This window comes from Arvicanthis niloticus, chromosome 27, assembly GCF_011762505.2.
Source record: "Arvicanthis niloticus isolate mArvNil1 chromosome 27, mArvNil1.pat.X, whole genome shotgun sequence".
Lineage (NCBI taxonomy): Eukaryota > Metazoa > Chordata > Mammalia > Rodentia > Muridae > Arvicanthis > Arvicanthis niloticus.
This window is the reverse complement of record NC_133435.1, coordinates 688,177-704,796: the sequence shown is the minus strand read 5'-3', so window position 1 is coordinate 704,796 and position 16,620 is coordinate 688,177. Positions and strand designations below refer to the sequence as shown.

General features: G+C 35.7%; 1 protein-coding gene across 1 annotated transcript; it reads right to left on the bottom strand.

Moving 5' to 3' along the window:
- Positions 1-9,222: 9,222 nt before the first annotated feature.
- Positions 9,223-15,761, bottom strand: LOC143439641 (olfactory receptor 7G2-like). Its single transcript, XM_076925978.1, has 3 exons — positions 15,652-15,761; positions 15,158-15,244; positions 9,223-13,299 (listed from the first exon to the last, which is right to left on the bottom strand). The coding sequence occupies exons 2-3, from the start codon at positions 15,175-15,177 to the stop codon at positions 12,336-12,338; spliced, it is 984 nt and encodes a 327-aa protein (XP_076782093.1). The 5' UTR covers positions 15,178-15,244; positions 15,652-15,761; the 3' UTR covers positions 9,223-12,335.
- Positions 15,762-16,620: the final 859 nt, after the last annotated feature.

The window sequence follows — 16,620 nt, the reverse complement described above, 5'->3', positions numbered from 1 at the left end:
CATTCTGTGCATAGTGTCTTTTGATTAGATCAATTTCATATTTACTCTTTCAGCTTCTCTCAAGATGCTTCAAAGCATCTTCTTCCCCAGCTATATGCTCTTTTAGTTTAAATTAATAAGTCACTGAATCTAGTGTTTTCCATGTATCTGTGAGGAGACATTCTTCAGACAATGAGCCATTTATTAGTAGCCATATTCCTAAAAAACAATTATTATCCATCCATAAAGCATCATCATCTACCAATTGTTTTGTAGCTAAGAGTGGGGCCTGTGGAACTCCTTTCTCCCTCATCAATTTGAGAACTTACACTGCTTTGATCTAATACAGATGCAAGTCATTCAGTTGCTGTAGCTCATTATATTTATTGATTATTTATTACTTTATGATCTGTAGAGAATTCTGTTTTGGATCTACCCATTATTGGTATCTTGTGTCAATTATTTATATATTACTCAATGTTTTAACAAAATTTTCCATGGTTAGTAAAGTTCTTAATGTGAGCATTTTTGTATGGATATATTTATATAAATTATTTTTTCTGTATAGTTATTGTGGATAAAAATGGATAAATCATGCAGGAGGTTATGGTAAAATAATGTAGAAAGATTTTTATATATTTTTCACCAGCATTATATCATTAAAAGTTCTCATAAACTAAGTGAAAAATTTTGTTGCTCATAATTGTCACTAAATTGATATTAATTGTTTTAATTACAGCCATTCTAAATATATGCATTTACATTGATATTTGGATTTGCCTCCACTATTCAAAAATTATAATTACATTGAAATAGTATATGATACTTAAGTAAAATGTTTAATTTGTGCTCATGTTAAAAAGATGTACTCACAAAATAGAAAGTGTGTATTTCCGATTTCTTAATCAAAAATCACGTTTCTATAAAAGTGTGAATTTATCTCTCATATTTCAATTTGATTCCATTGATAAAGTGGTCTATTTTTATGCCAATACATTACAGGTTTTATAACTACAACACTGTAATACACTTTGTAAAATGGAGTAATGAATCTTCCATAAATTCTTTTATTGTTTAGGATTGTTTTAGCTATTTTTGTTTTTATTTTGTATTTTGTTTTTGATTTTGTTTTTACATGCAGTTGAGAATTTTCCTTTAATGTCTGTGAAGAATTGTGTTGGGTTTTGTGTGGCCATTAATATAAATCTGTAGAAAATTTTTGGTAGTTTATTTTACTATACAAATCCCTGAGCATGGGAAAAACTTGTATCTTCTGATATCTTTTAAATTTTTTCTCTTAAAAGATCACATATTCAGTCACACACGCTTTTTATTTGTTTTTAGAGCTACCTCTAGATATTTATATTATATGAGTTTATAGTTAAAGTAATTATTCTCCAATATCTTTCTTAGTTTACTTGTCATTTGTATATAGTAAAGTTACTGATTTTTTGTGAGTTAAATTTTTATCTTTAATCTTTTTTTTTTTTTTACCATCCAGTCATTATGCCCCTCTTGACAATTTCTCATCTCATTCTTTCTTCTCAGTCTCCAAGAGAATGTCTCCACCTTCTCCATCCCACCTCAACCTGCCAGACCTCTTTACTTCTTGGGGCCTCAAATCTCTCAAGGGTTAGGTGGTGCTTCTTTCACTGATGTGAGACTATATATATGTGTTGCATGCTGCCTGGTTAGTAGCTCAGTGTCTGAGAGATCTTGGAAGTCCAGGTTAGTTGAGACTACTGGTCTTCCTATGGGGTGCACCTCCTCCACAACTTCTTCTAGCCTTTCCCTAATTCAACCTTTGGCACCATGACTTCAGTTCATTGATTAGGTGTAAGTATCTACATCTGTCTCACTCAGATGGTTGTGGATCCTCTTGGAAGGCAGCCATTTTAGGCTCCTGTCTTTAAGCACATTATAGCACCAGTAATAGTGTTGGATCTTGAGATGGATCCCAATTTGAGCTGTTCACTGGACATACTTTCCTTCAGTCTCTTCTACATTTTTGTTCCTGAAGTTCTTTTAGACAGTAACAATTCTGGGTCAGAGTTTTTGACTGTGGGATGGCAACCTCATCCCTCCACTTGATGCCCTATTTGTTTTACTGGAGATTGACTCTACAAGTTCCCTTTTCTCACTGTTGGGCATTTTGTCTAAGGGGCCTCCCTTTGAGTTCTGAGAGTCTCTCACCTTCTGGGTCTCTAGTACATTTTAGAGACTGCCCCCAGCTCCTACCTTCCAAGGTTCCCTGTTTCTATTCATTCTGCTGGCCCTCAGGGCTTCATTCCTGTTTTCCCCTGCCCAATACCCAATCATGTTCCCCCTTTTCCCTCCCTCACCCGTTTCCCCCTCCTGCTTTCAGCCATGATGATTTTTCTCTCCCTCCCAAGTGGGATTGAATCATCCTTACTTGGGCCTTTCTACTTGTTAAACTTATTGAGTAGATTGAATCTTGGGTATTCTGTACTATTTGGTTATTATCCACTTATTGCTGAGGGCATACCATGAATGTCCTTCTGAGTTTGAGCACCCTCACTTAGGATGATATTTTCTAGTTCCATTCATTTGCCTGCAGAACTCACCATGTCCTCATTCTTAATAACTGAATAGTATTCCTTTGTGTAAATGAACCACATTTTCTGTATCCATTCTTCTGTCATGGGACATCTGGATTGTTTCCATCTTCTGACTATCACAAATAAGGCTGCTATGAACATAGTGGAGCACATGCACCTGTAGCATGGTAGAGATAAGAAAGCATCTTCAGTAATTGGTGCTGGACTAACTGGCAGTTGGTATGTAGAAAAATGAAAATAGACCCATATTGGTCACCTTGTAAAAAACTCAATTCCAAGTAGACTAAGGATCAAAACATAAAACCAGATACACTGAATCTAATAGAGGAGAAAGTAGGAAAGAGCCTTGAACTCATTGGCATGGGGTGGTGGTGGGGCTCCTAAACAGAAGTCCAATGGCTCACGCTCTAAGATCAAGAATTGAAAATGGGACTCCATGAAACTGAAAAGCTTATGTTAGGCAAAGGACATAGTCAGTAGGAAAATTGGCAACCTACAGATTGAAAAAAAATCTTCACTAATCTCATATCTGATTAAAGGCTAATATCCAAAATATACAAATATCTCAAGAAGCTAACTTCCAGAAAGACAAACAACTCAAAAAAAAAAAAAAACAACAAACAAACAAACAAAACCACGGGGTATAGATCTAAACAGAGAATTTGCAACAGAAGATTCTCGAATGGTGGAGAGGCACTAAAAGAAATGTTTAACATTCTTAGTGATCAGAGAAATGCAAATCAAAACAAAACTAAGGATTCTACCTTACACCAGTCAGAATGGCTAAGAGAATGTGTGTTTTGAGCTTTAGTAAAGTTCCTTTTATGAATGTGGGCGCCATTGTATTTGGGGCATAGATGTTCACAATTGAGACTCTCTCTTGGTGGATTTTCTTTATGAAGAAGCATCCTTTTTCATTACTCTTGATAACATTTGGTTGAACATCTATTTTATTGGATATTAGGAAGGCAACTTGAGCTTGTTTCCTGGCACCATTTGCTTAGAAGATCTTTTTCTATCCTTTTGCTCTTAGAGAGTTTCTGTCTTTTTTATTGAGGTATGTGTCTTGTATCCAGCAAAATGCTGAATCTTGTTTGCATGTTCAATCTGTGGGCTTATATTTTTTTTGAATAAATTTAATAAATTAATTTTTATTTTATATTTTATTTACATTTCAGATGCCATCCCCTTTCCCCATTTCCCCTCCCTAGATAACCTCTATCCCATGTCCCCTTTTCCTTTGTGCTTTTGGCTTCTATCTTTTTCTAGGCGAGTTCAGTTAATTAATATTGACAGATATTAAAGACACATGACTGTTGGTTCCTGATATGTTTGTTTTTCTAGGTGGCTTTGTGTGTTCATGGTTCTATCCATTTAGCTTTTTTGTAAGATGCTTAATATCTTGTCTTTTGGGGTATAGGTACCTTCCTTGTTTTGAAGAGTCTGGGATCCTCTGTAGGGCTGGATTGGTAGATAGATACTGTTTGAATTTGGTTTTGTCCTGGAATATTTTGTTTTCTCCATCTATGTTGACTGAGAGTTTGCTTAGTAAAGTAGCCAAGGATGACATGTGTTCTCTTAGAGTCTGCATGACCTCTGACCAGCCCCTTCTAGTATTCATAGTCTCTGTTGAGAAGTCTGGTTTAATTCTGATAGGTCTACCTTTGTATGTTACTTGGACCATTTTCCTTGCAGCTTTTAATATTCTTTCTTTTTTTTCTTTGTGCTTAGTGTTTTAATTATTATGTGACGAGAATATTTTTTTTTTTAGTCCTATTTATTTGGTGTTCTACAGGCTTCTTGTACCTTTATGGCCATCTTTTTCTTTCAGTTAGGGAAGTTTTCTTCTATAATTATATTGAAGACATTTTCAGGTCCTTTAAGCTGGGAATCTTCCTTCTCCTCTATTCTGATTATTCTTAGATTTGGCCTTTTCATTGTGTCCTGAATTTTCTGGATGCTTTCAACTAGGAGTTTTTTTTATGTTTTGAATTTTCTTTGAAAGTTGTGTCAATCTCTTCTATGGTATCTTCTACACCTGAGATGCTCTTTTCTATCTCTTTTTTTTTCTTTTTCCTTTTTTTTTTTTCATTTATTAGATCTTTCATTTACACTTCAGATGCCATCCCCTTTCCCCATTCCCAAATAAATAGGACTAAAAAAAAAAATATTCTCGTCACATAATAATTAAAACACTAATTAGAAAACCCCTATCCCATGCCCCCTTTTCCTTTTTGCATTTATACATTTTTTTAAAAAATGTTAATCATAGGCTTTATAAGTTTGGTATTGTTCAATCAGAGGTGTAACCCACTACCCAACCTAGATATATCAACTATCTTTGACTGGTGGAGATACATGAACATCTGCCTCCCTGTCTCCCCACTCTATGTCTCTTTTATCACCTAGCTTCTCCTCTCCTTCTTCTTATCTCTTGAACTCTGTTGGTGATACTTATATCTGTAATTCCTGACTTTTTTCCTAGGTTTTCTCTTTTGAGGTTTGCCTCCATTTTTGTTTTCTTTATTGTTTCTACTTCCCCGTTTGGGTCTTGGACTGCTTTGTTCAATTTCTTCACCTTTATGATTATGTTTTTCTGTATTTCTTCAATGGACTTATCTACTTCCTCTTTAAAGGCTGTTTACCTGTGTTTTTCTGTATTTCTTTCAGTGAGTTATTTATATCTTCCTTAAAAGACTCTATTATCTTCATGAGATATGATTTTAGGTCAGCTTTCTAATTTTCAGGTGTGTTGGTGTATTCATGGCTTGCTGTGATGGGAGAACTGAGTTTTGATGATGCCAACATATATTGGCTTCTGGTTCTTATGGTCTTGTGCTTGCCTCTCATCATCTGGTTATCCCGAGTGTTTGGTGCTCTGGGTGACTCTGTCTGGAGTCTGCTTCTTTTTTCCCTACGTTGCTTCAGGTCTCCAGGTAGGACTGTGGCCCTGGCTGTAGCAGACCACCTGTGTGGTCTTCCAACTGAGGGCTCTTCAGCAGGACAGAGAAGCTGCTGATCTGTTGCCCTTACAGCTGTAGATCTTCTGGGAGGCCTTCAAACTGTTGAGTCTTCAGAAGAGCAGTCAAGATGTTGTCTTCTGTGAAATGTTCTTCAGGGCTCCTATGAACTGGGGTTTCTGTTTCTCTGTGTGCAGCAGAACTCCAGGAAGGCTTTCAGTCTGTCATGTCAGTTACTTTACATACCACAGAGCCCCCACAAGGTCTTCAGACTGTGGTGTCTGTCGCCCAGTTTCCCTGGGAACATAAGAGCTCCTGGGATACCTTCAAGCTCTGGTGTCTTTAGGGGAGGCCATTAGGTGGTGATGAGTTGATCAGTTGCTCTGTCTGCAGCAGATCTGCCATGCCTCAAGCTGTGTTGTCAGTTGCCCAACTGCTCTGAGTGCAGAGAATCTTCTGGGATGGCTCAGGATATGGTGACAACTGCTCTGAGTGCAGCAGGTTCTTTAGGATGGCTCTTCATGAGAGCAGACCAGCTAGGAGTGTGTCCCATCAGAAAAAAAAAACTGGGCAGAAGGGACAGAAGGGGAGTGATATTCAAGAAGCAGGAGTTTTGGTGGGTGATAGGTTTTATTTTTCTTTCTTTTGAATCATATGAGGGAGCTCTGGGAATAGTGGCAAGATAAAACATATATTCATGGGAGGTAATTCCTGGAGACTATGGGGTTATATCTTCACAGAGGGCAGCATTTTTTTTGGTGCCTCATCTGAAGTTGCTATTTTGTTTTTTTGGTTTTTTTTTGTTTTTTTCCTGTAGACTAAATGCTTTATTCTTTTCTCTTTCTATTGAAAATAGATTTTTTCATACAATGTATCCTGATTATAATTTTCTATTTTTCTTATTTTATTTACATTTAAGATGCCATCCACTTTCCCATTTCCCCTCCCTAGAAAACCCCTGTCCCATGCCCCCCTTTCCTTTTTGCTATTTTACAATTTTTTGAAAATGTTAATCAAAGGATTTATAAGTTTGGTAATGCTCAATCAGAAGCGTAACCCAACACCCAACCTAGATATAAAAACTATCTTTGACTGGTGGAGACCTGTGAACATCTGCCTCCATGCCCCCCCTCTCTCTTTCTCTCTCTCATCACCTAGCTTCTCCTCTCCTTCATCTTCTCTCCTTACTCCATCTCTTCCTCTCAATACTCCTTCCCACTTAGCTCCTCCTACATATCACTCTTCCTGTTAAAGTAAAACTTTTCTCTCAAAATACAGTTAGAGCATACTTATTCCTAATTGTACCAGTGAGGTACAAGATAGTCCTAATACCCAGTCCATCATTTTGTTGACTAACCAGAACCTCTGTCATCTCTTCTAACTAAAACACTTACTTTTGATCCTGGCTTTTTTTTTTTTTTGCTTTAGAATGAATGTCAGCTGAAAACTATCTACTCAGATTTTTCTCTCAAAGTAAATAGCCAGGATTGGCTATGAGACTATGGGTCTTCAACTCCGTCAGAAATCCGGAATGACTGAGTTAACTGAAGTTATGGGAAGCACTAAACATAGCTTCTAAAACTTAGCCAATTTATAGAGACCGCTGAACACCTGAGAAGCCCCTATACTACCGAATGTTCAAGCATCAAATCTTCAGCCTTCTGGCCCAGAGTCCTCTGACAGACCTTAGTGATGCAGGATTATTAAGGGCTGATTACTCTGTCTAGGCAGATATAATCAGTCGACTATTCTGCATGTGTGTCCTCTTCTGGACAGTAATTTGTCTGTAGATGGAAAGAGGCAATTCTTGCCTAGTGGCTGTCACCACACAACTGGCATAACTCCAAGGATGCTCAATTTCTTCTTAGAATCCACAATAGGAAGCTGTCAGGAGCAGACAGGTCTCTAATCAGAATGGACATTAATATATAAATTTTTGTAGCGTCAATTCTATGGACTTCTGATGTTTTGAAAACCAACTATCCATGTAAGGTCACCTGGACTGTTGTCTGTACACTCCTCTCAGCTATTTCTAAATAAAATATGGGAAACCTCCTAACAATAAACTTAAAGCCATAAATTTGCTATCGTCCCTTAACTCATAGGTTAACCATCCCAAATCAGTTAAAAAAGTTAAGGAAGGACTGGGTCTAGGCCTTGTATTCCTAAATGTGTTATACAGGCACATTGCCCATGAGAGTGTCAATATTCATCTCACTTTTATATTAATAAGGAGCTCGTACCAATGAAAATCTTAAATTTGAAATAAAAGTAAATTTTGTACCATTTAAGAAATTATAATTATACAGATTTCTACCAATAGGTTATGGCTATGCAATAAGTCCTAGCTAATCCTCCCTGTTCCAATAAAACCACTACTTTTCCCTAGAAAGACAGACCATTATTAACCACATTAGTCCCCAAGCCCAGGGAATAGGGGTGCTGACTCTTCTTTAACTTCTTCAAGCTGATTATGGGAGTTGAGATATTAGAAGAGGGGTAGGGGGAAGAGTAAGTTGATAAGCCTCTGATGCTGTGTCTTCACTGAATTCAGATGGAATTCCAGGACATTGGAGGTTTGGGCAGGTCTGCTCAGTATGCTTGATGAGTAGATACACCAAGGCTGTGTATTCTGCAATATACAATTCTCAGAACAAGTTTTAGTATCAAGAAAGAAAAAAAAATTCCGCCCCCCAGGGGGCTGACTTTTTTTTTAAAGATGTTGGTTCTAACAACTTTTCTTTCCCCCCCTTTTAAAAATTGGTTGTAATATTTACATTTCAGATTTTATCCCCTAACCTCATTTCCTCCCACCACCCAGAAACCTCCCATCCCATCCCCCTCCTCATATTTCTATGAGGCAGTGATCGCACCTACCCCCCCATTATCCCCTCCCCACTCTCACATTCCCCCCCCACTCTGTGTTTATTTTTTTATGGGACCAAGAAACTCCTCTTCCACCTATGCCCGACAAGGCCATTCTCCCCTACATATACCTCTGGAGTCTTGGGTCCCTCCCTATGTGTCCCCTGGCTGGTGGTTTAGACCCTGGGGGGGCTCTAGTTTTTGGTATTGTTGCTTTCCTCCTGGGGTCGCAAACCATTTCTGCTCCTTCAGTCCTCTCTCTAAGTTCTCTATTGGGAAACCCCTGATCATATCAGTGGTTAACTGTGAGCATCGTCCTCTGAGTGTGTTAGTCTTTGGCAGACCTCTAAGGAGACAGCTATATCATGTTCCTCAGAATATGCACTTCCAACCATCCACAACAGTGTTTAGCTTAGGTGGCTGTACATGGGATGAATACCGAGGTGGAGTGGTCTCCTGATGGCCCCTCCTTTAGTTTCTGTCCCATGTTTTGTTTCCATATGTGCTCCCTTGAGCATTTTTGTTTCTCGTTCTAAGTAGAACTGAGGCATCCCCTCTTGGTCTTCCTTTTTCATGAGATTCATGAAGTTGCTATTTTGAATTCAGTCAGATTGCCTCTTTGTATGATGTCAGTGCCCATTGCTTGGCATAGCTTGTGAACACAGGCATCTTCTAGGAATTGATGAATTTATTCTCTGATTTTAATTTCTTTAGACTTAGAGGTAAGCAGTACTTCTTCTTTGTATATTGTTTTATATCTCTTCTTCTAATGAATTATTCCCCTTGTAGGCTTTGGCTATTATCTGTCAATATTACTATATCTGAGTTGTTTTGTGGCTTCTTCTCTAAGTGCATCAGTAAAGAAAAAAAATATTTTATTTATATTTTTCTCCAAATGCACTGGCTGAACTTTTCTTTTATTCAAGCAAGTAAGTAATGTGAGAACATAGCTGTCATCTTCAATTTGGGAGGGCCTGATATTTGACTCTGGATACATTGCAACAGGTCTGTCATGAAACCTGGCCACTAGAATCTGTCCGACCTGACAATCTAGCCAGAATTATGAAACCCAACAACAAGATAGATGCCAGTGGAAGCCATTTGAGGGATGGGATCAGGTAGTTTTTCAACTGCTTAAACTTTTCACTCTTTTTCCTTTCCTTTCTTTTTCTTTTGTTTCTTTTTTTTTCTTTTGTTTTTTTGAAACAGGGTTTCTCTGTGTAGACCTGGCTGTCCTGGAACTCACTCTGTAGACCAGACCAGGCCTCGAACTCAGAAATCTGCCTGCCTCTGCCTCCCAAGTGCTGGGATTAAAGGCATGCACCACCACTTCCCCAAAATTTACCCTTACTTTTATACCTTACAGATTTCTATGCTTTTTCCTTTTATTTACAAAGGCAAATATACACTCACTTGGGACTTACATATAAATGTGTAACTTTTGTAAATGCTTATGTCTTAACTACAGAATATGCATATGATTCCTCTAAACTCTTTTTTACCCTGTCTACTACTAGTTTTTTTTTTTTTTTATTCTCCCATAATGGTAGAAATACTACCCAAGTTATGGTGCAAACACATGGTCCACATATACAATATACTGAGTCAAAAAGAATTTTCTCAAGTCATCTTTTACTGCATATTCAATATGAAAATATGGACATCTGTCTTGGTTTTCAGGCTTTACCTAATCAGGGTGGCATACCCAAATAAATCCATCATGAAAATTCCTGTAAACCGATTATTTTTAACTCATGCCTTCATAGTTGCTGTTAGAAAAGTTTTAAAAGGCCAATATCTCACTTTTATCTTCCTTTCAGTATTAATCTAGGATATATCTAAGAACTTCTCTGGGAAATAAGGCCAGTTACTGAATGCTACAGAGAATGATTCAATCCATAAGTGACATTGTGGAACACTTTTTTACAGTCTGTGGGGCATAATGAAAATATGACTGTCTTACTGTTAGTTTGTATAAATCAGAATAACAAATACCAACATTTACAATATAAACAATCAAACAAACCAGAACAATTACCTGCACAGAATAGAGTGAAAAATACAAAAAAGAAAAACATAAGCAATCAAAAGTGCTTTCCAATTTCAAAAGAAAAACATGTACTATATTCTTAAAAAAAATTAAAATAGAGATATTTTCAAGGCAATTACTCTATGACTTTAAATCACATAAAGAAAAATTGACATTAATTTTGTGTGCAATTTATTCAAGAGTTAATGTGTACTATTCTATAAAATGATAGAAAGATGGAAGCTAGTAAAAATTAATAGTAGTTTTAAAAATAGATTCTTAACAGTTTTGAATAAAAGCAAGTTATGTATGTTAAGTATTGAAATATCAACTTTACCACAAATTATAATCATATATTTTATTAAAACTTTAAAGATCAAATTAGTCGACTATTTTGCAAGTGTGTCCTTTTTTGGACAGTAATTTGTCTGTAGATGGAAAGAGGCAATTCTTGCCTAGTGGCTGTCGCCGCACAACTGGAGTAACTCCAAGGATGCTCAATTTCTTCTTAGAATCCATGACAGGAAGCTGTCAGGAGCAGACAGGTCTCTAATCAAAATGAATATTAATATAGAAATATTTTTAATGTCAATTCTATGGACTTCTGATGTTTTGAAAACCAACTATCCATGTAAGGTAACCTAGACTGTTGTCTGTTAACTCCTCTCACCTATTTCTAAATAAAATATGGAAAATACCCTAACAACAAGCTCAAAGCCCTGAATTTGCTATAGTCCCTTAACTCATAGGGTAACCATCCCAAATCAGTTAAAAAAGTTAAAGAAGGACTGGGTTTAAGCCTTGTATTCCTAAATGTGCTATACAGCCTAGACAGAGTAATCAGCCCTTAATAATTCTGCATCACTAAGGTCTGTCAGATTATTCTGGGCCAGAAGGCTGAAGATTTGATGCTCCAACATTCAGTAGTATAGGGGCTTTCTGGGTGTTCAGCGGTCTCTATAAATTGGCTAAGTTTTAGAAGCTATGCTTAGTGCTTCCCATAATTTCAGTTAATTCAGTCATTCTGGATTTCTGACGGTGTTGAAGACCTATAGTCTCATAGCCAATCCTGGCTATTTACTTTGAGAGAAAAGATCTGAATGGATGGTTTTTAGCTGACATTCATTCTAAAGCCAAGAAAAATGCCAGGTTCAAAACTAAGTGTTTTAGTTAGGATAGATGACAGAGGTTCTAGTTAGTCAACAAAATGATGGACTGGGTATTAGGACTATCTTGCACCTCACTGGTACAATTAGGGATAATTATGCTCTAATTGCATTTTGAGAGAAAAAAAATTTATTTTAACAGGAAGGGTGAAGCTAGGTGATGAGAGAGAGAAAGAGAGGGGGGCATGGAGGCAGATGTTCACATGTCTTTACCAGTCAAAGATAGTTTATATATCTATGTTGGGTATTGGGTTACACTTCTGATTTAGCATTACCAAACTTATAAAGCTTTTGATTAACAATAAAAAATGTAGAAAAGCAAAAAGGAAAAGGGAGCATGGGATAGGGGTTTTCTAGGGAGGGGAAATGGGGAAAGGGGATGGCATCTGAGATGTAAATAAAATATAAAAATAAATAAATAAAAAAATAAAGATCAAATTAATTCTTTTCATATGCTTCAGTGCTATGTATCAATACCTTTCTATTTCTGTGTATATCTAAGATATACATTGCTAAAGCTGACTTTAAGTATATGTTTCATTCTAGGACATAGCCAAACAAATTGTTTTCAGATAGCCAAAGCAATTATTCAAAGAGGAGATATTTAAAGAGGTCTAAAAAGGAAGTAAAACTGAAAATATAGTCTTTGAATATGTGTCATCTGTAAATATAAAATTTTAAAATAATAGAAAGGTAAGTGTTTGGTCTCATTAAGAATCCTCTCCACACTGGTTTAACCCAGAAAACCAAGTTCACATTAAATGTCACACCAGAGAAAACATACTGCCCTACTGATTTGTTTCCTCAAGGCTATCTCCATGTCTCTGTTCCTCAAGCTATATATAAATGGATTCAACATTTGAGGAACCAATGTACACATCACATAAGCAAATGCTATATTTATGACTGAGGTAGTAAATGCAGAGCTGATGTAAACACCCAATGCTGTCCCATAGAACAAGGAAATGACTAGGAGGTGAGACCCACATGTAGAAATTGCTTTATATTTTCCTTTCAATGAGGATATTCTCAAAATAGAAGAGGCAATTTGAGTATAAGAGAAAATTATTCCAGAGATTGGCATGCCATTAAGTATGATTGTTGCAAGATATATCAGAATATAATTGACCAGGGTGTCAGAACAAGCTAGCTTAATGACTTGAGCAAGTTCACAGAAAAATAGGGGAATTTCTACATTTGTGCAGAAGGACAACCGCAACACTGTCAGACCAAGCAATCCACTATTCACAAGACTAATGATTAAAGACAATAGAATTAGCAGACCACAGGTTTGAGGATTCATGATCACTGTGTAGTTCAGGGGATGACATATGGCAACGTATCGGTCATATGCCATTACTGAAAGAAGACAACTTTCCAAACTACCAAAAAGCAAGGTAAAGCAGATTTGTGTAAGACAGCCGGTATATGTGATGCTCTGGTCCTGTGCATGAATGTTCACCAATGTCTTTGGAATTATGGTTGTACTTAAGCAGATGTCATTAAAGGATAGATTTGAGAGAAATATGTACATGGGTGTGTGGAGATGGGAGTCTGAACTGACAGTCAGAATGATGAGCAGATTTCCCAACAGTGTGATCAAGTACATGAAGGTAAACATGCTGAAGATGAGCGGCTTCAGTGTTAGATCATCTGTTATTCCCATAAGAAAGAATCCTGAAACATCTGTTTGGTTTTTAGATTCCATTTTATGGGTGAATCTGATAGAAATATGGAGAGAAATCAAATGCAATGGCAAAAAAGCAGCACATATGATAGTGTTAGAAATATAAGTCCTTATTCTTTATTATATTGCTTATAAACTATTAATATTATATTGTTTATTCTATGATTTAAAACATATTCCAGATAATTTTGATATATAATGAATGTTGAGAAAATATTCATCCACAAAAAATCTCTCTCCTTAATTTTAAAGGGTCATGAATTTTATAATGATTTCACTTTCTACTTCCTCCCTCTATAATCTCTTTCATACTTGTTTTTACATCATATGTTAATTTTCATAAATTAATTTAATTTTGTGAATTGTTCTCTGCACTAGGTTTCAACATTATAGAATAATACGGATTTCAAAGGAAATATATCCAACAACTTATACTATTCAGAAAGAAAAGTAAAAGTTATGAAATCTTAATTTTAAAATATTTATCAAATATTGGAATGCTTCTCAGAAATTGTGATGTTCTGGCAGACAGCCTGACATATTCAGAGGCAGATGCTAACAGCTAACCATTGAACTGATCAAGGGGTTCCCAATGGAGGAGTTAGAGAGAAGACTGAAGGAGCTGAAAGGGTTTGTGGCCCCATGGTGAGAACACCAATACCTACCAACCAGAGCTTCCCAGGGTCCAAACCACCAGCCTGGGAGCACATAGGGATGGACCCAAGGCTCCAGCTGTATATGTAGGGGCCTTGTCAGGCATAGGTGGGAGAGCAGATCCTTAGTCCTATGAAGATTAGATGCCAAGTGTGGGAAAATTTGAGGGTGGAGAGGTGGGAGTAGGGGGATAGGTGGGAACACATCCTCATAGAAGCAGAAGAAGAATGGATGAGATGGGGGGTTCTTGGGCAGGGTGAGGTATAGGGTAAGGAAATAGCATCTGAAATGTAAATAAAATATTCAATAAGAAAAGAAATGACGCTGTTATGCTTAATTGTTCTTTCATATAGTCACCCCATTTACCCTATGATTCATTTAGAAAATCTAAGATTTACTTGTTAATATGACAGAAATTGACAATGGAGTCATAATTTTTCTTATATGAATGCACAGTTGGCTTTTTAACCAATATCACACAGAATCAATATTCTTGGTTTATAACTAAGAATTGCAAATTACATTTGTAATTTTAAAGATTATACTGGAAAAACTATAGCTTTTCATTTATAAGGCAGTCCAGTTTCACCATCAAATTGAGTTTGATAATAGAAATATTTCTTCCATTTTGATCTGAACCAAGATTAGAAAATTACATATATATATAACATACACACACACATATATACATATATGTATATACACACATATAAACACATATACATATATACATATACATCATATACATATATATTCATGTCATTAGACTACCCCATGGACATGAAACTCATTACTTTTAGAAATTAAGTTTAGGAGAAATTAGTAATGTTACTACCAGATTATTTGTTAAATTACATGAAATTCTTTCCATAAGTTAAGGGAATACATGGCATTACAACTTTAAGAAAAATGCAGAAAAATAAAGGATGGAATGAAATGTATACTATAGATCTTTAAATAGGAGATTAAAGTACTGAAATTCTATAGTCTTTAGGAAATATAAACCTTCAAGATAATACTTAAATATTATATTAATCACACAATAAATTCTGTTTAAATGACAACCACTGTGCTAATACAGTGTCCACCATATAGCTGTAGATGCTAGCTTTATGGTGAAACAAAGAAATTACAAGATATACTATGTAATATAACATTTGACTTATAAAATATCAATGTACTCTATAGCCAAACACATTCTTTGTGAATGAGTGAAATCATTGCTGGGAGAAACCTACCTGTACAGTAGGGAATTCATGTTTGTAATTGTTTCTCACTTTATCAGTTAAAATTATAACATGTTAATCAATTATATTTAAATTAATCTGAAACAGAAACAATGAGAATACATCATAAGAAAAATTAAATAAAATAAAATGACATATGTCAATTATAAGTGTTTATTATTCTCACACTGTCATTTTGTACAGGTTTTATTTTTGTTTTTGTTTTATTTTTTACCAGGAATGCAAGTCACTATAAAGTCATCAGAAATAAGTAATATATTTGGAGATGTGAGGGCAGTAAACAAAAATGGGACATGTGTTCAAAAGCAGATAATATCTTTAAGAATTATGGTCTAAGTATACAATTAACAAATAGAAATTAACATGAATTTAAACATAAGTAAATAACAGATGATGGGTCCCACCTAATGTTACTACCTAAACTTTAACTAATGGACTTTAGATGATGTGCTGATGTCAAAGCACAACTATACTTATTGACTTACTTGCATATTGAAGTTGGAAGATTTGTCATAATAAAAGATTGAGTCCTTTCTCTTTTGTCCGGTAGGCTCCTTTCTAGGAGGACTCATCGGTATCTGTTTCTGACTGTGGCAGGTGTGTGTCAGGAGGCTTCCACAGGCTGAATTCTATAGTCTCTTCATCTCCAGGGACCAAATTTTTAAATGTTCTCATTAGACCTATTACATTACTTTGATTCTGATCCCAGAAGCACATGTCCTTAAAGACCATGAATAAAAGAAGTTCAAGAAGCCTGTTTCTCAGCTTCTAGAAGTTTCATTGTATTGCACCACTTTTTATATCAACCAATAACTATTTCAAATACCTTGCATGCCTGACACATATTATCTCACTAATCCATTAAAATATTTTTTAATTGTTACCAAAATGTCACTACATATTTAAGGCTATCAGAATATTTTATTTCTATTTTCCAAAATAAAATATGGCCTAGGTATGTGGGTATCAGAGATATAATTATAAACAATGTTTGTCATCAATGAGTTGTATCTGAGAAAAATATTTTCTCTGAAAACCCTTCTAAGTTCTTCTGGGACTCACTAACAAAGTGAGACTAGGCCGGACTCAAACTCAGAGACACGGTTGCGTCCACCTCCTGAGGGTGGGCGCTCAAGGCATGTGCCCCTCTAAGTTTTCTTTGTTGAGTGGTAGCATCAGAAAATAAAACTAAAGTTATTTGTATTATAATTTTTACTTTTGTACGTAATTTGAATATTTGTAACAAAAATCTTCTGTAAACCAGCTTTTTGACACTCATGTAGCCAAAGGTAAAATTGAATTCATCTCTCACTTATACTTTTCAAGTGTAGGTTAATACCCATGTACGATATATCCATCTTTAAAGTTTTAAAAGTATTACTTTCAATGGATCTAATCTAATTCAATGTCTGTTTTTCTGAACATGATGGTATTATTATTTGAAAAGATAATCT